We start from the raw sequence: 22,319 nt of genomic DNA, 5'->3' as shown, positions 1-22,319 counted from the left end.
GGTATAGAGTGAAGGCGAGTAGAGCGTCATTGAGTGGAGTAAAGTGGAGTGTCTGTGGAGTAGAGTGCTTAGGAGTGGAAAAGAGTAGAGTAGATTATCAGAGTGGAGTGACAGAGCGGAGGGGGAAAGAGAGAAGTAAAGTGTCGTAGAGTTGAGTGATGTGCTGTGGAGTGTTACAGAGTGGAGTGTTGTAGAGTGTCAAAGAATGGAGTAGAGTGGAGTGCCGTGGAGAAGAATGCAGCAGCGTAGAGTGGCCTAGACTGAAGTGCGATACAGTGGAATAAAGTAGAGTAAAGTGGCACAGAATGGAGTAGAGTGGCGCAGAGTTGGGTAGAGTGGCGCAGAGTGGGATAGAGTGGCTCAGAGTGGGTTAGAGTGGCACAGAGTGGGTTAGAGTGGCGCAGAGTGAGCTAGATTGACGCAGAGAGAGTTAGATTGGCGCAGAGTAGAGTGGAGTAGAGTGTTGTGGAGTAGAGTGGCGCAGAGTAGAGTGTTGCGGCTTAGTGTAGAGGGGACTAGAGTGTTGCGGCTTAGTGTAGAGGGGACTAAAATATCATGGAGTAGAGGGTGTGGCAGCGCACTGACATTACAGACAACACATTTGCAATCAAAATGACTATTACATTGCATAGACATACCGTTTTAATAATAAAACTGCACACTTGCACAAGCGACAATGTGCGGAAATGTTAACACCTAGTGCATTTATTGTTTTGATCGTAAGAAAATATTTGTTTTCACCACACTTCAGAATTACAAACTAATGTCCTTCAATAGTGCTTTCCTAATTCTGCTATATTTTGAAATATTTGCAGTTCATTTGCAGACATTTAACGTTGTGTTCTAGATACCAGTACCCAGCAGGATTGTCACATAAATCCTCACACGTTAAGTGCAAAAAAGAAGAGTAACTACCAAGTTCCCTAAGAAGAGAGACCCCGACACTTGCATTTCAATGCACAGCAAATGTGACAAGATAACATTTAAAGGCCTGTTTACAGAAAGCGAACACTTGTGGAAGAACACAGTAAACAGACTATGCGCCATGGGAGGGACAAAGACATTCTGGGCAGCCTAAAACAAATAACCAGCAAATAGAAATCAAGCACTGTAAGTTATAAAACCACAAAACCAATGGTAAGCACTGGGCGGAATACATTCCTATGGAAGCTTTGAAAATGTCCCCAAGAAGTCTTTATGAACCAGGCAGCTGCGCAGTCTGGTAGACTTCAACTAAAAAACTAGTGAATTTAAATATGGAGAAATAAAACTTGTGTTTAAGACATAAAACTAACCATGTTTGCAGATAGCATTTAACTATAAGTGACAGACCAGATATATAGCTAGGCATCAGTGTTCGCTGAGACAGCGCGAAGGAGGGATGGGAATTACTGACAAAAACGGTTGGTGTATTATTGATCATACCCTGGCTACTTTGGGAGGTACCCTGGCAGCTCACAGTGCAACAAACCAATACCTTTAACAAATCCCCAGTTATGAGAGCCACTTTAGAGGTTTGAGACAAGCTAGTAGTTGAGAGGGGGCTGGCTTCTATTCAGTCACCTTTTAAGCCACTTGTGGTAAACAGTGAATTCCCTCCTGGCCTGAGCAGGGTCACATACCAACAATAGCCTGAGAACTTCCCAGAAGGCAGCTTACACTTGATGTGCTAGGCTTCTGTGTATCAAAAAGGGATATAGCTAGTAAATGGGAAAGTCCTATTCCTTCCCACACAAAAAAAGCCAATGGGAGATCGGCAAGGCACGCTGCATGGAGACAGAAAGAGTGATACAAGAGGCGAGGGGTTGCCTGAGGAAATTTCAGAAAGTGTGGGGATAGTGGTGGACCTACCACAATTTGGACTGGGATACCAAAGCCTCTGAGACTACCTCAACACGGGATGGACAAGGCAGGATGGCCGGAGTCGAGGACATGCAAGGCTCATGCTTTGCCATACTGGAAGGGGAGGGAGGGAGTGAGGAACTGCTCCAGATTTCAGTCCTTGCCTTCTTTACTGTAATAGTAGGGCTCTGATGACAATTGTACAAGACTATCTGGAAGAACTGATAAACCTTATTTGTGCCATGGTGGGATGTTTTATTTAGTTGTTTTTGGGTACAACAAATAAATAAATAAAAAGAATTGAATTTAAGAAAGAATACAATACCGTGTACACTCCAACATGGTTAGCACGAATAGGGCAGAGTGGAAATACGAGATGCTGGAGGGGATGTGGGGAGAACAGGGACTCTGACACATGTCCTCTGGTGTTATGTACACTAATATTGGCCAAATAGCTAAATGACCTTTCACCTACATTTGTCCTACCTTGCTCTGCATAATGGTTCTAGCACTGATCTTTTACCCAGTTATGCGCTGAATAAATGTCGATTGTTTTCCTTGAAACTAACCTCACTTATTATGCATGAGGATTCTTAGAAAAGTCCCCTGCAAACGACCTACATAACAGGATTAACATACTCTGTATAAAAGACATGGTCATCTTCATCCTAGGGCGAAAGAAATACTTTGCATAATTGCAGGCTGTTCCAGACTCATTTGCATAATCTTACTCACAATATATTGATTGTGTTAGGAACCCCAAAGGCTATCTTTATGTATAAAAGAACCATACCTACACAAGAGAGAGTAGAAGCTTCCATGCTGATACAAGACGCTGAGGTCCCTGCACGCAGAAGCTCCAGCACGCAGTGGTCTCACATCCCATGGTGGTATCCAACTCTAGACCAAGACGGGGTCCCTCGTTTTCTCCCATCAGGTAATGGGGTTGGCTCTTTCCTAGGGGATTCTTGGCTTTATACCTACGTACATGCTTGGTACACTTGGGTACACTTAGGTAGGGTTTGCATCGTAGAAGGTCGCTTGATTACTGTCATGTATATATGCCTGCTTCTGTTCACTGTTTTAGCGCCATGGTAGATTTCTACCATTTATTTACTCTGTTGAAGCCTGTAAACTTGTACCTCTGCTTCTGTCTAATGGTTGTCGCAGCAAACAAGTTTCATACTAGAATGACGCTGGTTCAATAAATGCTTATTGAAAAATGTCCCTATCATTTATTTTGTGTATCTCTCTGAGACTGAGTGAGAACGATTGACTGACCGAAAAGTATTGCATTATTTCCACAATCCCTGAAGGATCAAGGGTTGTCATGTTCGATAGCTGCTAGAAACTACTCGCTCCTTGGTAAGGTTAGGGGGCTTATGGCAGCACTGTGAGCTAGCTTGTATAAAGGCCAATATATCCTACGGGGGTGTCTAGGATCAGTCTGGACTCCAATCCCTTAGTTTATGTTGTCTAAATGTGCAGACCCTATGTATTTTTAGGAACTACACAACACTGGTCTTGTCCCACATGAAAATCATTTTAGATCTCAGTATTGGTAACTATAGAACAGATTACATGTTCAGAGCTGGTCAAATGCCCCGAGGTGGGACTGCTTGGTCTTCTATAAAGTAGATATGTTAATACAATGACTATCCTAAAGATAGAAGTCCTAAGATGTTTGTAGGATTCACAGGATGCTTGATTAGAAGCATTATATGCAGTTATACCTTAGGTTTGTATCAGTCTCCCTTGCAATAGAAGTATCTTTAATTCCCAGAAACACATGGTAAGGAAGTAGATGATCTTTATTTACCGTAAATGGTATTAAGAAGGAACTGGTTGTGAAGATAACCCGGTTATGGATGGCCTTACATACATGGCAACGTTGCTTGAACATTATTATCTGCTTTATGACAAACCAGTTACCCGGTATAGGATCTCTTGCACAGAAAAGTATAATGCTTCATGGGAAACAATGTATGAACTTGCACTTATCAAGTACTACTATTCAAAATATAAACAGAAAACCACTCAACACACATTTACTCTTTGACTATCACCAAACAAACATACCATGATGTGGCCCCTGAGAACTAGGGGGACGATTTCTGTGACGGGAGGAGAATACCCATAGTCATCACAAGGAAGGTCAACCCGCTTTCTACGGTTGTGTGAGAGGCCATTCTGGCCATAGTTCTTAGGGCACAGCACTCTATACAAACAGAATAGCAAAAGGACAAGCAGGATTCCAGAGGCAAGTCCAAGAGCAGCCACCCTAGAGTTTAAAAAATAAATATTACTCAATAACAATATAACAAGCAAAATATCAGTTTGCACAATGTAAAAAAAATGTAAACAAGTAATTTTTCAATAATAGAAATTTGAAGAATCTGCGAATACTTTGACATTTAAACATGTAACAATTATCATTATCATAATTTCATCTTATGAAAAGAAGAATGTAAAACATTTAGCATCAGTCTACCCATGAGTACTGGAGTGCCATAACGGAATGCTTAGCGTAGTATGCTGAAATTACACACAAAATAGTTGACCAATATCTGTATTTATCTTCACAGATCCATGTATTCATCCAATTGGAAGTTTTGGAGAAAGGGTGCCAAGGAGACTTAGCCTCCTTCCGAATGGGATCTTCTCCATGCTTACTTTAAAAGAATTTTGGTTTGTAATAATTTCTGAACTTTTGAAGTTATTTTGTGTACAGCAGTCCAGCTGAGGTTTCAGAGAATCATACAGGAGAGAAGTCTAGAACAAAATTCTTCGAAAAGTTACTTACTTGAAATTCGACTTTCCCACTATGGATGTCCTTAAATTGATTAACACAACATTCACCCCTATGTGCTGGACCTCAAAACATTTTATTGAGGTTTAGCAAAGGTGGAAATACAAAAATGTAATTATAAAATGTTGATATTAAAATATAAAGCATTATGCAGTATTATGGGAACACAGCCAGAATAAAAGGAAAAGAAAAGACAAAGGAGAATAGAATTAGATAAGCAGTCCTTAACTTGATAACCTAGAGTCTTTCAGTCACACTGTCCAACACTATAGTCCACTTCAACCAGAAAGCTCAGTGAGGATTTCTAGCACAACATATAGCCTGTTCAAATAAAAGCAGACAAAAACCTCATGAACCCTAAAGACTTGTGATGGTGGTTCAGTTTCAAACCAGCGTTTTACAAGAAACAGATGAGCAACTGTTATGCTGTAGATAAAAAAAGGTACTGAATTGGCTTGCATTATCTTGCATCATCTCTCTAGGTTGCAGGTATCAAGATGTTTAAGACAAAAAAAGCAGACTATTGAACACTTTAATTACCTTCAGTGATAATCTATCTTGAGCAAACCCCATATAACAACATATTTCGCACCATGAGAATATTTCCCAGGCCTCAGACTGGATCTGGAAACTTTTAGAGCAGAACTCCTGCATGCTGTCAGGTGGCGTCATGTGGCTCCATGCCAACGTCGTTCTGCTGCATAAGAGATTAACCTGTTCCGTACCTTCGGTAATGCTCATCTGATAGTTACTGTTTCAAATGAAAATTTCTCACTTTTGCAATCTTCCGCAGGTGGCAGACAGTATCTGGAACTTTTTAAGCAGTACCAGTGTGCTGCAGTAGGTGGCGCTGAGCAATTTTGCGCCAACGTCGTTCCGCTCAATAAATGATGCATGGAACTGCATACAGATGTCACTCATGCCCTTTCTAGGCTGACCATGCCCCTCTAGACGTAGAGCCCAACCGCAAATGCCCATCTCAACAGACCTGCCTGCCCTAACAATAGTGCTTTGTAAAGAGTGACACCCAAGTAGCAGCCTAACAAGTATCCATAAAAGGCATTTTGCATGCCAATGTAGTGGTAGCAGACTTGGCTCTGGTGGAATGAGCCCCAAACTTTACAAGGGCTGCTACTTGGCCAGTGCCACTTTTAGAAGAAGGGTGGTGCAAGTTCTAAGAACCACCTTGTCTGGGAAGAAAGTAGTGATTGGCTTGTTGATGGAGAGGACTTGCGGTTTACTCATACATATCATGGTGACATGGAAAATGGTGTTAAGGGTGAGAAATCCTAGTGGGCAGCTGTGCAATAGTTTAAAAGGAGTGCACATCAATAAGGTGAGGACCGAAGTAAGGGGGGACTGAGACATAATAAAAGTGGAGGATGGAAACAAATGTTGCAAAACTTCAAAAATGTATCCCAACGGGCGATTTAAGGAAAGAAGGCAGATCCTGTAACTGTAAAAAAACAAAAGAACCTTCATGTACCCTTTAACAGTGCACAAAGCAAATCCTTACTGGGTACTGACAACACAAAAAGCAATACTTCGGGTAAACTGGCTTGAAGTAAGTAAATCTGTTAAGTACGGTACTGCATCTAACCTGCTGCAGGCATATACTGATTTTGTTGATTGACGCCCGGCTGCCAAGGAAGTCAGCTGACGCTGTTCAATCCCCAAACATGGAGGTGGAGGTTTTCCTTGCCCCTGCCCTGCTACTGCAATCCTCTGGAAGTGGTAGCCTCATTTGAGGACAGATAGGAATGCTGAGGAGTTCTGGATAACACACTCTCCTTGCCCAATTCGGCACCACTGGATGACTTGGACCTGGTTGTTCCTGATGTTTTTCAGACCACGGGCCAGGAGAGGTATCCGCAGGAAGCCATACTGGAGTCCAGACTTCCTATCTAGGCAGAACACATCCCAGAGTGAAAGCGAGAGAAAGAGAGAGACACCTTAGAAACTCCAAAGTGCAAAAGTACTGACATTGGGCAATCTTGGAATTGCCAGAAAGATCGAGCCAAGGTTCTCCCCATTCGCAGAAGAGACCTTGCTCCACCTCCGCGTGTAAGTGTATTTGTGACCAGCTGGCAACTGAGTTCGTCCACTCTGGTATTTAGAGACCCCACCAGATGGTGCACCACTAGGAATATCCTGAAGTACTTCAGACACTCAAAGACGCAGTGCCTCCAGGCAGAGGGTCCATGACCCCTCCCATCCTGTTTGTTAAAATACCACATGGTGGTGGTGTTTCTGTGCACATGCATTAGCCTCCCTTTGATGGATGGTAGGAAAGTCTTCAAAGACAAGCAAATAATCTGCAGCTTCAAAAGGTTGATGTGGAGTCAGACTCAGCCAAAGAGGTCTCTGATCTCCACTTCTACCAAGTGTCCACCCCAACTCAGGAACAATGCATTGGTCTCCTCTGCTAGCTCTGGGTTGGGTAGGGAGGGGTCTACCTTTCACCCAATCTCAGTCTACCACTGAAGGTATTTTGCAGTTTCCTTCTAATTCGGGGCATGATTGGAGCAGTCCCCCTGATGTTGTTCCCGCTGGACTTCAGATCCCACTGGAGTCTCACCTGGGGCCATAATATACAATGCAGCACATTTCCCTCGTTAGCGGTAGGTGCACTTTTCAAATGGTGAACTCTGCTTACAAGGAGAGTGCGCCATATTATATTGAATGAGCTTCCCACAGGGCAGCCACAAACATGTGGTGCCCTAGGGGTCGCAAATTCAAGTGACATATGGAGAGGCTTTGAAGTAGATGCTCTGTGTTTCACTGTGCAGGCAGAAACCCGCCTGTACTTTTAAGAGGGGCGAGAGACCCCTTGCAGGAGGGTGCACTGAGTGACTGCACCAGCCTTCAGAAGGCTCCCATCAGGGAACGCACTAACAATCAATCAATCAATCAATAAACTTTATTCGGATATGAAGTATCCATAAAAGCACAAAATATCTCACTAACAGTGCACCACCTTTTAGGTGGCAAACTGTCAGTTCGCCTCCTGACATCTTTGCCTCTACGCCTGCATCTATAATATTGCACGGGCGCAGAGGGAAAGAGATTCCATACTTGCCAACTTGAACAATCTCACTGTGTGAGGAGGAGGGTGGGGCCTCCTGCCAAGAAGTACCTATGAGGCACTCTTGAACCGCTCCCGTCCCCAAATCCCCTTCCTCTCACCCCCCAAAAAAATGCTTGCTGTGGGTGGTGCCGATGAAATGGGTGTTTTCACACCCCTTAATAAACATCAGCAGTTCAAAGCCTCAGAAAACGAGCTGGAAGAACTCTATTTTCAGTGGTTTTCAGCCTATTTTTTTGCCACCTTGTGATATTTGCTCTTCACTAGGAGACCGTGTGATGGGAGTCAATATTATGTGTCACACATGAGTTTCGTGTGAGTCGGCAGGTATAAGATTCCCTCATTTGCATGGGGCCACACCCCCATGCAAAGAAGGGAACGTCATCTGATGATAACACTGGCGCTATATGTGTACCTGCTCTATCTGAGGCCGCACAAGTGTTTGGGGTCTCTTCTGCAATACCAAAGTGCCTCAGGGGTGTGCAAAGCGGACACAAACGTCGGTTGCACCCATGGAGCACTTTGTATAATATGACCCGTGTGTGTTTGAACAACATGATGCATGACACCATCAGTCCCAGCAGCCTCATAGACATCCTCACTGAGATCCAGGACAGAGGCTGAAGCATTGGGATCATAGCACAAATGTTTTGGACTCTCCGTTGTGGGACGGAAGGCACAAAACAGAACTATTTCCTCCGATGAAGGGGAGCATCTCTGAAAGTTTCTAGTTAACCCCAACTAAATGAGGTTTGCAGTAATCTGGACGTGTGTGACAATTGCCTGGGGAGATTCGCCTTCAACAGCCAGTTATAGAGGTAGGGGAAGACTGGTACCCCTGACCTCTAAGGATGTGCTGCAACCCCACCATATATTTTTTAACACCTGAGGGGCACAGGTGAGGCCAAAAGGGAGCACAGAGAACTGAAAACGCTCCTGCCCCACTGTAAACTGCAGATAGCACCTGTGGGCCTGCAGCCCAGGGATGTGGAAATAAACGGTTCAAGGGCAGAGAAGACCGGATACTTTTTCTTTCAATAGTCAGAGTTTTTAATTAGGTACCCATATAGTCTTTTTCGGTTGTTGCCTTTCCGCAATAGCTGTAATTGTACTGAGTATGGAGGTTGGGTGCCCTTTTTGGATAGGTCTAACCTGCTTTGCTTCCGTAGATCAGTCTTTTTAGGATTCTGTACCGTAGTACTGAGTAGTGCCGTGTTTTCTTTTAGAGGAAAAATCTAAGTTGAGTAGTTTGAGTGCTGTTAGTAGATCCCTGTGCGGTCTACACAGGAGGTTAAGTTTTACCGGTCATAGACGTGGTGCCTATTATCCTCTTTAATTATCATACCAACATGATGTCCATTTGGTTTACACGGGTGGTCCCTAAAACATCGACAGAATAGGATGCTGGGTACCAACTTTTGGTTGGACCTTACCTGTGAGGATGCTGCTTTGCATTTTGTGGGATTTTGCCTGTCAGAATAGTGAGCAGTGGCACGTTTATTTTACATTTTTATTATTCTTTTTACCTTAAAGTAACGGATGAGAACGGTATAGTTTTGTTGGCATTCTGAAGATCCCTACGAGTAGTACATATGGTATATAAACTATTTGCATGAGGCTCGCTGCCCACTGCAGTGCTGAAAGTTTACCTCCTTTCTATTATGGCGCTCCAGTTGGGGTGAACAAGTGCGTCACTTATAAGTCACTGGAGCCCGTTGCTATCGAACTGAGGTATTCTTACCCCATCTAACGGCTGGTTGAGAAAGGTGAGGCTCTGCTTTGCATACCACAGGGTTCCAAAGTACATCGACTAGATAGGAGGCTGGGTGCCCAATTATGGTGGGCTTTTTACGCTGTGGTGCCGCGTTGAACATGGGTGATTTTTCGCATTAAAATTGTTAGCAGTGGCGCGTTAATTCTTCCCTCTATAATTGAAGTAGAACGGGAATAGTGCCGCTAGAAGTCTGTAGATCCCTACTTGGTCCACTTATGCTATTTAGCCCTCTCTGCTTGAGGCACGTTGCCCATTGCAGTTTTGGAAACTAACCTCCTTTCCAATATGGCGCTCTCGCTCGGTGAACGGGAGCGTAATTTGTTCCACATTTTTTGGTCACCTGATGGAGGTGCCGGGTTTTAAATAGCATGGGCAATAGAGCCCGTTGTTATCAAACGGAGTTATTTTTACCCCATTACACGGCCAGGTGAGGCTCTGCATTGCATTATCTAGGGTTATAGTTTAGTTTTGTCTGTGACTATGGGGCTGCATAAACACCATGTTTTGAGATTACATGTATTCCGGCACTAGCGGGGGAGTTACATCACAGTCCTTAACTTCTGTTGGAGGAATTTCGAGGCCAGCTATACATTTGGGGTAGTTAGTTTTGTTCCTGATCAGTGTATATTGAGGAGTTTATGTGCATGACCTTACGACAGTGAATATAGATCATATATACTTCACAGCTGTGTTCTGTTGAGGACTCTGTATGCTCTCATTTGAAATATGAATGGAGGAATTTTCCTCTTAAGCTTAGGGAGCATTTTTTCAGAGAACGTTAATGGCTTTTGATTGCAGTCTCTAGTCTTGGGATGCCAGGTCTCGAAAGGCATTACTTGTCTGAAGGAGGGAGTACGACGGGGAGCCCCCTCGTAACTCTGAAGTAACTTTTGAGTTCCGGTAGGCGTAGGAGCATTTTAACTATATTTGAAGCTACATATATATGCTTATTCATACAATAAATTATTTTTGTAGGCAACTTGGTCCGCCTTAAGTTATAGAAGTGAGGATTTTAATCTGGAAGTTTGATATTGGTGCCCCTACTCACCATCACTCGCCTAAGATGTCTGCCGTTGGAAGAATATTGATGGTAAGGATGTACTGATGGATAGACCAGGATTGTAGTCTGGTTAAACTATTGAGATTTAATCTATTTTGAATTAGCACATTATCTTCATAATAGTGGTTTGTTATACATGGAACACAGGTAACACACACTATGTTCTGTTTTAATATGGGATGATATGGATATTTAGGATTGTTTCTAATGGAGAATATGACCTTATTTTTAGATCCCTCTGAAGTGTTCGGATGGTATTATTGTGTACCTCCAACTCTAAATTCTTTAGACTCCTTTTGAGGTGGGCCAGGAGTCGGTATGCGTATAAATTTGAAGGTTTTCCTTCCATTACATTTATGTAATTTCCCAACTGGGTGTTCTGCAAATGTTATCAATGTAGGAATGTGTGAATGTTGTGTATGGAGTATTGTATCACCAGAGTATAAATGCATCATAGGGGGGTTTGATTAATATTGTGTAATTTGTTGTTTTTCTTTTTTATATACTGTATAGACAACAAATTGTAGCTGGGAGATATCGCTTATCCTGAAGAAGGTGGATGTCTTATTTGCTAGTACCCGACGAAATGTGTCGATGCCTCTAAAAAAAAAAAAAGAATTTATACACTAGATCTTTGGGACATTTGTGAGTCAAAGGAAAAACAATATATGAAATATTCTGACTGCTACAAATTATTTATTGCAGACTACTGTTATGTGTAATGACATGAGTTTACTGCCTAATGTGTTCTTCCACTCTGTTGTTTTTCTAATCAAATTTGAATGCTGGTCTCTTTTATGTGATTTACCTGATGTAGAACATGTTTTTTTTAATATTCTTTTTAATGTGTATGCAACATTTAGTTGTTTGTTAGAAATGAAATTGTTTTGTGTTTTTTAATAATAATTGCAATAAATTGTTGAACTACATTGGGACCACATTGAATTTATCCCCTTCTTTTAACTTGTATGTTTTGGTGATATGGTGTGATTACAGTGGTGTGGAGAAACTAGAACGGTTTGAGTCTGTCCAAGGAGGATTTTTTTTTTTTAACTTTGGTCTATTTTGGGGCTCTACCTCATTGGTTTAAAGGGCCCCCTCTCTGATTTGAGGGAGACAAGACCTGGGCCACGATAAGCATCTTGAATTTGTCCTTCCCCAGTACGGCATTTGGAGATTTGAAAAATAGGACGATGGGCTACATCCTTCTTCAGTACCTGAAAGTAGAGGGAGAAATAACTACAGGCTACTTCTGATACTGGTACCCTATATAAAGTTCCTTTAGCCAGAAGAGCCTGCACTTCTTGCTATAAGAGGGACAGGTGTTCCTCGTCAACCACTTTGAGGATGATGGAGGGTGTGGCGGGATAAGAAGGAGAGAAGGAGCCTCTTATCCAAAATTATTACCTGCCACCATGGAAGAAAAAGTTGGATTCTGCTTCCGATTGGTCGCTTTGAAGGACTTACTAAAGATATTGAGGCTGCAGCTGCAGAAGGGGTGGCCCTTTTGCCCATGTGGTCTGTGGTTATCATAGCATCAGAAGGATTTGCTGGCTGGTTGAACTTCATGGTGATACTGTAAGCCCCCACCATAGCCACGGAGGTGGTGAAACTGTTGGTGCAGCTAAGATGGCAGGCAGACAGGCTGAAAGAGCATGCCGTGGCCCTACTATACTAAAGCGGACAAAGGCAGTCTGCCTTCTGACAAAAAATGCAAGGGCCACAGAAAGCATGTCCAATAACAGACAGGAAATTGCTGGAAAAGCCTGTGGACCTCAACAAGGTGTGTCTCCTTAATGCCACACTTGCGCAAATGGCCCTGTTGAGGCAATCTGTAGTGTTCAAACCATAGCGAGTAGTACATTTTGCTGCATAGCGGCCACACTGAATAACCTGAGTAAGGACTGGATGCAAGACATCAGGGACAGCTGGTAAGACCTCTGCAAAAGAGTCTCAGAGGGCATATAATGCCCATAGAAGTTGCTGGCATTAACAGAACATAGCGCCAAACTGGTTGACGAAACATGCACTTCCCAGTAGTACAATTTGATTCCTTATTCGGAGATGTGGAATGGAATGCATCAGGGTAAACCTTGCTTACTGAAACCTGCACGACTAGGTTCTCAGATGTTGCATGCTGAGTCAAAAACTCCCAATCACCTGGGGCCAGAGGATGACACTGTGCTATCTGTCAATTCAGCAGCGGCCCAAAACAGGGTTTTGCCCAAACCTCAAAGAGGGTGTCTGTGAGGGCTTCATCGAACGTAAGCAGGAGCTCAGTATTTATTTTTCCTGGCTGAAGCGTCTCAGTGAACACATTAGTTTTCACCTCCATAGAAGGTAGCTGGAGGTAGGGTATCTTAGCAGCCTTTTGTATTACTGCGAAAAAGGAGGCAATTTCTACCGTGGCAAGGCCCGGTGGCCAAACTAGCCCAGTGATTGGTAAGGTATCCAGACCACTGCCATCCTTAAAGCCTTAATACCAATTGTAATCCATGTCAGGTTGGGCAAATTAATCCCCAGCTTCATATTGATCGGTGTCAGAGTCAGTTCCAAATAAAGTAATAATGGTTTGGGTCCTTCCTTGAGGCAGGATCATAGTATTGGTATCTGACAGGCTGTCCAGAGGCTGCAAACCAAGGTGATCAGGGAGAAGTCTCAGTTGAAGTGGCACCAACTTGGAGTTGGACAGCACAATAGGTTGAGCTTCCTCTACTGGTGTCAATGCTTCAGGGCCTGTACTAGTGTGAGTCATTGCACCAGGTTCAGAAACGGCAGTGATGCCTGTAGGGAGCACATAGCATATCCAGAGGGTCCAGGTAGGGCTGAGGGTAGACCCACCAGCGCAAACCAAAGTGGAGGCCCTCACAGTGCCTATGGAACCGGAGGTGCACCAGAGGGAGCCAGTAAAGTGCCGAAGGGTTGCAGCATGGCATCACGGAATTCTTTGATTTGCTGCAGTATCGCCTACAGCCCTGGAAATTCGGGTTGACTTGGGACAAGGTTCGGAATCAGCTTTGTAGGGGGAACAGCTTCAAGAGCAACACCAAGAGGCAAGTCAACACCCTTGTGAAAGTGGCAGGAAGGACCAGAGTCTTACTTGGACTTTTTATGACTGTGAATGACCACTGGAATGACTTCCGGAGTAAGAACAAGACCTTCCCTTAGATTGGTCACAGCATTGAATCATTCAGTGTTTGGTGACGTACTGCTTCGCCTCACAGTCTCACATGGCTTTGGGATTCATTAAGGCGCAATCACTGCAGGCCTTGGAGTCGTATTGCAATCCCAGGCACTATAGGCAGACATGATGGAGTCTTATATTTTATCTTGCACAGTGGATTTTTAAAAGAATTTTGAGTAAAAAAAAATCTCTCCAAGAGATAAGTTGTATCTCCAGATTTGCGTCCGGTGGTACATTAAGAAATCAACTAACGTCAGCGCATGTGATGGTCGCATATATGCGTTTCTGCATGTCACAGACCGACACTGGCACACAGCCTTATGATGCCCCCTATGGGCATAAAGGAGTATTGCTTGAAAAGTTTACGGATCCAGTCTGACGCCTGGGAAACATTCAACAGGTGAGAACTCTGGGGCTAGAAAGTATTTATCAGAAGAGCAGAGCCACTGTTAAGTGCCACCCGTGAGCGCAGACATCATCTGCTTTCTCAGCTGTCCGCACCCCCAGGCACAGAGCCCATCAGAAAATTGCAAATGGATTGGTTTCTTTTCAGATGGAAAATAATCCAGTCAACAGAATGGGAAGGCAGGATGTTTAGTAAAGGAATCTGCAGTTAGATAGAGTATACAGCAGAAAGATTGTTACTGAAGGTAATTAACTTTTTTATCTGAATGATACTTCTAGATGTAAATTCCTCACCTTGTGAATAGAGGTTGTGAAGAAATGGGATGTATTATATGGTGTGGTTGTGAGACCTCACCATGTAATACACTACCAACACTTCTAGGACCAGTCAGGCTTCCTGACCAACCTTTGCTCAACGCTGTGTAGCTGTGGCTTTGAGCAGTCCGGCTTTAAGAAAGGGACAGGTATAAAGCAAAGAAATACGACTCTCAAAAAATCTGACACCAATTTATAAAAATAGGTTATATTTTTATGACTTTATAGACGCAAAACAAAAGGGATGCACCAGAGATGTAGAATTTACAAGGAACTATAAATCAAGTATTTTCAATTAACCGGGAACACGCATTGGTAAATTCAAAGAAATGAACACTTTCACCTTGTAGCAAAAAGCATTCTTCAGTCCAGATCTAGTGTCAGTGGTGACTTGCCACTTACTTCAATGGCGTGGTCCTGAGGCACAGGATACAGGATGCTGGAGATGCTCTAGGATGGAGAAGATGCAATGCAGTTGCTGGTGGTCTTCCTGGGGCTACTCCTTGGTCCACAGTCCTGGTGGGGTGACTTTAGAAACAGGGGACAGCATCCCTTGAAGTTCGGTTTGATCCAGCAAAAGTCTAGTTGCCACTGGACTACTGGTCACCGGGCACAACAAAGCCAGCAGTTCCTTTCTTTCTGAGTAACTCTCCTTGTGGGTAACCAAACTGCACTCCGATGACTCTTCTAGTTGCAGCAGGCTCAGGTACACCTTTTGAGCACCTGGTCTCGGTCTCTAGGGCTGCACAGCGTTGAGGGACCCGGTATCTGGGCTACCAACTCTCCCAGACAGGCTTCTTCAGCTTTTGTGGCCCAGTACTGCGATCAGGAAGTCAGTCAACTGACTCTTAGAGTCTCTGTTTCTGGCTGGGCTCTGGGGGGGAGGGACTTCTCCATGAGCCAGGCACAGTTCTTTTCTTTGCTCTTGCAAGGAGCAGCAGCTAAAGTAAAAGCTCAGTGTAACCTCTTCTTTGCCAGTTCAAAGGTCAGCAGGGCAGTCCTTCAGTCCTCTATTTCAATCCAAGTGAGATCGGAGTTCTGGGGGCTGGGGTGCCTCTTTTTATGCCCCAAAAGTGCCCTTAGGGGAGGTGGTGGTCCCTAGCCAATAGGCTAACTGGACTCCAAATCACCTGATGACAACTTCCTGTGAAGTGTGGCATTCTAGCTATCAGAGTGCTTTATTCTGTACAGATGGCTGAACCCCTCCCATCAGTAGAGGAACTTGGTTTAGATTTAATGCACAGATTATTTTGATACCTCGAAGTTCACACCTCAGTAGCCCAAATCAGAAGTTAGGAGGGCTAAAGTGCAAGACTGCAACTCTGCACTTGCCATTTGGAGCTACCAACCTCTCTCACTGTAAAATGACAATTGAGGGTTTTTATTGTCAGAACACAGGCTCTGCTTTGTTATATATTGCATCCTGCCTTAGGACTTGAGTGGGAAGACTTACATTACAAAGGGGGTTCTGAGGCTTTATCATTACCTTAAAGAGCAAGTTGAGTTAGCAGATAAACCTGCTCTCCTTGTCTGCAGAGGTAGTCTAGGAGACATGCTTTATTTTGTCATGCTTGTGGTGGCACAACTAGTATTGCAGTTCACGAGTGACACTTTTACTTACAGGCCTGAGGTATCCCTAGAACCATAAAATGGAGACTTACAAGTAAATTAAGCTTGGCCAATTAGGTATAAGCTAAACAACCACACACTTTTACAAGGGTCAGCGCATATGCACGGAGTCCTAGTTAGCTGGGCTCAGGGAATTTCAAAGCCATGACAACAGTTCCCGGTAGTCAAAATGGGGGCAAAAAGTGGAGTGGAACCTGCAAAAAGTTTCCTCACAGAAGTGAGTAAAATAGACACCGTAGCTGTAGCTCCCCAGGTGTTGTGGTGTGAACTGACTTGCATTGAAAAGCAGTGAAAGACCGAGAAGGCAAAATGCCCCTCTCGATTGACCGGACTGTCGAGAGAATAATGTTTTGTGAAAGTATGTAGCGATGCCAGTGCTTAATTTGTAAAAAATTAAGTTCCAGGGCTCTCGCCAATGATAGTAACAACACAACTACTAAGCATCAAACACCTACCAGTGTTACAATTCGTAATATTTCGGCCCCCAAAGCTATAAGAATGGCTTGGCCGGCAGGGAATAGTCATTTTTAATGAATATTGCATTAATAGTTTATTGTTGTTGTGGTCACCTCTAAATTTGCCAGAAAGCGCCACGTTGTGGCAGACTGTTACAAGCGCCTGTTCTGGCAATTAAGTGCCGGTGCCCAGCACCGGAAACCACTGGCTCAAATTAAGCACGAAGCGATGCCCACAGAGCTGCCAGACAAATATCCAGTACAGGCCCTTGGCGTGCCAGCAAAGTGGTAGCGGCTTTTGCTAGGGTGGAATGACCCTGCAAGCATTCTGGAGGTTGCTTCTTTGCCAGTGACTAGCAAATCTGTATGCAGAGAGAAATTCAAAGAGAGACTGACTGTCCATTGTTTAGCATTGCCTTGCCCTTCTTGGCCCAAGCAAACCCTACAAAAAGCTGTTCTTTGGTGCTAGCTATATAAACATCTAGATACATTTGGATCATCATAGGACACTCTCTTCCTCCTTAGAGGGATGATCTGGGGAGAAGAATGCTGGAATGATGATAGCCTGCCCAACATGAATTAGAAAGACTACTTTCAAAAAGGAAACTTGGGTCCCCAACACCAACTTCCCTGGGAAGAATGTTGTATAAGGTGGGTTGACAAAAAGACCCTGTAGTTCGCTCACATGCCTAGCCATTGTTTTGGTTTTAAGAAAGACAGTTTTTAACACCAGAATTCACAGTGTACAAATTAGCATCAGCTCCAAATGGGTGCACATCAAAAAAGTGAGAACTAATTTCAAGTCTCGCAGCAGAACTACAAAGGGCTTTGGAGGAAATAAATGTTGCAAACCTTTCAAAAATGTTATCACAAGTGATTTAAATAAGGATGTCTGATCAGAGCAGTGCCAGGGCTGACCCAATCGTGGTTCGTTAACCATCACTTTGAAATCTGGACCAGGACGGAGTGATTGGTCTGGTGTAGACTTCAGATCAGACTGCAGAGACGGCATATGCCATCAAGCATACTTCACCAGGAGGATACAGAAAGGCATCAAGCCTAGCAGCTAGCATATGAGTAATCTCACTGAAATCCAGGACAGAGGTTGCAACATTAGGATCGTAGCCGAATGTGCTGGACTCTCCACTCCAGAGTAAAGGAGTGAAACTGCACTGTATCCAGAGTAGCTCCAATGATAAGGAGCAACTGCGATGGAGTCAGCTGTGACTTCAGCAGGTTAATAGTGAACCCTAGTGAATGCAGGAGGTTCGCAGTAGTCTATAGGTGAGTGACGACTGCCTGGGCTTAAGTTTGCCTTCAGCAGCCAGTCGTCGAGGCAGAGGAAGACTGAAAACCCTGACCACCATAGGAAGCTGCAACCACAGCCATCACTTTTGTGAACACCCATGAGGCACTGGTGAGGCCAAAGGGGAGTACAGCGAAATGGAAATGTTTGTGACCCACCATAAACTGTAGATAATACAGTGGCCTCACAGGATGGGAATGTGAAAATAAGAATACTGCAAGTTCAACGCTACCATCCAGTCCTCAGGGCAGACAAGACCTGAGCAAAGGTGAGCATCTTGAATTTCTATTTCTTCAGGAATGTGTTGAGGTGGAGCAGATCTAGTAGTGACAACAACCCCTGTCCTTTTTCACCATCTGAAAGTAGTGGGAATAGCAAGCCTAGCGCTGGCATTCTCTTGATGGCTTCTTTGGCCAAAAGGGCTTGCATGTGGGAGTGGAGAAAGAAGAGATAGTCCACAGGCAGACGTTTTTCGGGACGGTGGCAAATGCGGAGGGGTTTCCAGAAAATGAACACCATAACCCTGCTGAATAATTTGAAACACTTACTTGTCAGATGTTATTGTTCGCCATTGGGGCAGATGGTACTGGACTCTGCCATCAATAAATGGCTTTGTTGTGTAGAGGACAGGCAAAAGGAGCTTGGAGGCTATGGCCGCCAGATTGGTGGGGGATTGGTTAACCCACGGGTTTTGGTTCCCACACCCTTTGTGGGAGCTCCATTTACGGCCACGGAAAGGCTGGCTGGCCTATTGACCTTGTGGTTATGGCTGGTGTTGCTGGTGCAGCTGAGAACCCTCCTGTAGACAAGAAAGGGACGACATGAGGAGTGCAGCTGGGGTAAAGCCAAGGAAGAGCCGAAAGAGCCGAAAGATCTGTCAGTAGCTCGACTCTCCATAAAGCGTACCAGCTTTGAAATGGCCTCATCTTCTAACAGGCGGGTGCCGTCGAAGGGCATTTCCATTACAGCAGACTGGACATCCACCGAGAAGCCAGTGGATAAGAGGCACGCATGGCGGTATAGTGCCACCGTTGAGACGATAGCCCTGTCCAGCGAATCAGTGGTGGACCCCCACACTAGTTCGTAAACTTTGCTCTGGCCCTTGTTCAGTAATGCTCGTGCTTCTTCTGAGAAGATAGGCAGTTCGTGTGCAACTGTGTCCCACAGGTGTGGGAGTAAGGGCCCAAGAGGCATGCAGTGTTCATCAGTCCAAGGCTGGTGGAAGAGAAGATTATTTTTCCAAAGGACACCAGCCTCTTGGATTCACTGTCCGGGTGGGGGTGATAGGGGTGGGAGGAATGTGCTAGGATTCAGTATGACAGTTGAGCCCTGCACACTAGACTCTTAAGCATTGGGTGCTGGGTGAGGAATACTAGGCCCTAAAAGTGAGGTGGTGGTGGTGATGGGCAATTATCCTGTGCACTGCAGCACCAGTGCAGGGCTTGACCCAAATCCCCAGGAGAGTGACCATAAGGGCTTCATTGAAGGGAAGAATGGGCTACAAAGGGGATAACCCTGACCTACACACCTCATTAAGACGTTGACCTGCATTTTTCCTCTGCCCAGGTTAAGACCAAGGCCCTCTCACCTCCATGGTGAAGGAGGCTCCTTCCTCTGTGGTAGGACCAGTCCAGCATCTGGTTGCATGTCCACTCCACTGCCATCTCCCAGCTCCTATACCAGTTGTAGTCTTGGTAGGGATGTGTCACTAAAACTGATGGGTGCCGTCATCGCCTCACCCAAAGTCTAGTTTTGCACTAGGTCTGTCAAAGGCTAGGGGCAGTGTATCCAAGCCAGATGGTTGATGGAGCCCAGATGGTGGTGTTCACTGTCTGAGGCTGAGGTAACCACAAAATATGAGGGGCAAGAGTGGGCATCTGTACTTAAGTTGGCAACGGACCCGGAATGGTTCTTAAGGGGTCAGTTAGCGGTAGGGAGACCCCAGAGGATCCTTGAAACCAGAAAGCACGCAGGAGGGAACTGGTAAAGCGCCAAAAATCTACAGCATTGCTTTCATGAAGGCCTTGATTTGCTCCGGCATCACCTTTGGGCCAACAACCTCGAATCAGATGGGGATCAGCTGGGGAGTCAGCTTTCTGCTAGTATAGCCCAGAGGAGATGCGCTTGCACCACCGCAATGGAGTAAGGACGTCGATCAGATCGTCTCCAGTTGTATAAATTACGCTGTGCCCCGGATTGCCTGATTCATTCAGCCAACTCTTGCCACACATACGGGCCTGAATATTACGTTACATGGATGGTCTGGGCACCACCGTCATGGTTTATATCTACTGAATAACAGGATTTGTCCTTAGTTGGCCCTTGCCACTTTACCGGCATTGGTGTAACCAGGTTTTGGACTCCAATTAAGTATTGCAAGATTGATGAGGGTCACTTCACCTGTCCCCCTCGTCCTGAGGAAGATCCGCATGGCTGAGGTATTAAAGTCCCTCGGTTGCTGATAAGCTGGATCGAAACGTCGACACTATCCCCACCGCACCTGGACCAATATCCCCTTTCCCATTACCCCTGTGTACAGCCTTAAGGAAACTCTCCTTACAACTTTAGAAAATGTAATTCAAATGAATAATTTGCATATGGCCAGGTTGCATCTAACTGTTTATTGGATATACGTTCTGTACAGTCTTGTAAATATGTGCCCTATACTTTTCTACACACTTTGAGCTCTCTTGACTCCTTTATATACACATGAGCACTCTTTCTTACACGTTCCCTAGAACATTCTCCTACCTTCTTGACCCTCTAGTGATTGTTTCTTTAAATGACATAATAAATATATTGTAATAATACTTAGCGATTTTTCTGCACATCTGTTTGTTTTAATTATTATCACGATTTACAGACGTTTGTGAGCTGATTAATGTAAGCTCAAATAAGTTGACAATTCTGTTCATCTAACTCTTCCTTGAATAACTGGTCCAGGACCATTGTTTCTGTATAATACTTGCATCACCTCCTTCAGCATTGACAGAAAGGATGGGGTTGCGTCCCATTACACTTTTTTATGTTTGTGTTTAGGCTCAGATTTGAAATTACCCGAGGTAGACCTCTTATGAGAACGGCTCTGTGATCGAAACAAAAAGTTAGACTGCGTGCGTGACCTGGAGAGGGCGCAGTACTTATGCAAGGGTCTCAACTTCTCATGTTCGGCGGCATACCGCTTCGCGGTTCCAGATCACCTTTCGGTGATTGAGTGCCCACTTGTCACACAAATTTGCGTCCTGAGCGCTAACACCAGAGACATACAGGGCTAGCTGTAGGGCGGTGCGATAGGTGCAGCCGCTCCTGGCACTGACCTTAGGGGGCGGGGCCACTGTGTTTAGAAAAGACTTTGGGGCATTAAAAGCATCTGCTGCACGGTTCATTGAATGTCTGACAGTTTTCAGGCAATCCCAAAAATGTCAATATAACTGGTGATTAATGTTTCTACTGGAGAGAGATCCAGTTTTGTCTAGTGGCAGTTGATAAAGTAGCGCAGAGGGTCAATATGCCTGCTGCATAGTGCGCGTACCATACACATTACAGAACTGTATTTTATGTGGATAGCTCAGTGGGTTACTGCTTTTGTCGTAGACTTCCGTTTGTTAGTTGCTGTTCATAAGCTACAATACTAATATAGCACTGAGATCTATGAAACGTCATCAAAGAACTGCAATTAAACTGCAAAGTATAGGGTTGGAACCTTATGTTTTTCCTGTCTCTCATTATCCTAATGTAGCTAAAAAGGGTTAGTTTGGGTAGAAATACATTCTTATTAGTAAACCCCAATCACAGTTGTACGTTTTAAATCCAGAGTTTGTGCTTCTCCAGACCAAACAGTCATAACATATACTGCCCAGTAGGATGGATGCTGTGATTCCTACATCTTGTCATCCTCATTGTTTTAGATAACATTTCCTAATGACTGATTTACACACGTATGATTCACTGTCTCTGTATAATGTTTGTGTGATGTAAATACTTAGACACCCTAAAATGGCATGTGAAGAGCTATAAAACAAATGAAATGCATGTGAGAAGGCTATGGGGCGATGAGGGGTACAGTTGGAGGGTGGTAGTGAGGGCATCTGTGGACGAGGAGGTCACTGAGGAGGGACAAAAGGGAAGATTGTTGCAATGGGCAACACCAGCGCTAAAACCAGCCCTGGAGACATACCTTGTGTGTGTCCATGACGGACATCTGTTTTCTGTACTCACAGCAATGCTTGAAGTGTGTTATTTTAGGAGGGGACATGGTTCCCTAGCACACTGGTTTAGAATGTTTTAGAAATAGTAATTAGGCCAATGAATGTAGGAGCAGAGCTCCAGTTCTGCATTGGAAGGTGAGAAAAGAAAGTAACAGATGTCAGTGAGCAGGGATAGTGCTTATATGAGGCTCCACTCTTTTACTTCCACGCGTACAGATCTAGCACAGAGCTGCATGGCGCCACCTAA

The 22,319-nt window shown here is 44.4% G+C and overlaps 1 protein-coding gene and 1 long non-coding RNA gene across 8 annotated transcripts in view; one reads left to right on the top strand and one right to left on the bottom strand.

Annotated features, from left to right (window-relative positions):
• Positions 1 to 11,483, top strand: part of LOC144783806 (uncharacterized) — a 55,932-nt gene extending 44,449 nt beyond the window's left edge. For both annotated transcript variants that reach the window (XR_013601603.1, XR_013601602.1), the window contains exons 2-4: positions 2,597 to 2,779; positions 10,486 to 10,600; positions 11,084 to 11,483. This is a non-coding gene — a long non-coding RNA (uncharacterized LOC144783806). The remainder of the gene's footprint in view (positions 1 to 2,596; positions 2,780 to 10,485; positions 10,601 to 11,083) is intronic.
• SCAP (SREBF chaperone) overlaps positions 1 to 22,319 on the bottom strand; it is a 678,128-nt gene that overhangs the window by 126,892 nt on the left and 528,917 nt on the right. For all 6 annotated transcript variants that reach the window (XM_078662547.1, XM_078662552.1, XM_078662549.1 and 3 more), the window contains one exon: positions 3,922 to 4,123. In XM_078662547.1, coding sequence (XP_078518673.1) covers positions 3,922 to 4,123 — 202 coding nt within the window. The remainder of the gene's footprint in view (positions 1 to 3,921; positions 4,124 to 22,319) is intronic.

This window comes from Lissotriton helveticus, chromosome 10, assembly GCF_964261635.1.
Source record: "Lissotriton helveticus chromosome 10, aLisHel1.1, whole genome shotgun sequence".
Lineage (NCBI taxonomy): Eukaryota > Metazoa > Chordata > Amphibia > Caudata > Salamandridae > Lissotriton > Lissotriton helveticus.
The sequence above is the reverse complement of the archived record's forward strand: the minus strand, read 5'-3'. Positions and strand labels throughout refer to the sequence as shown.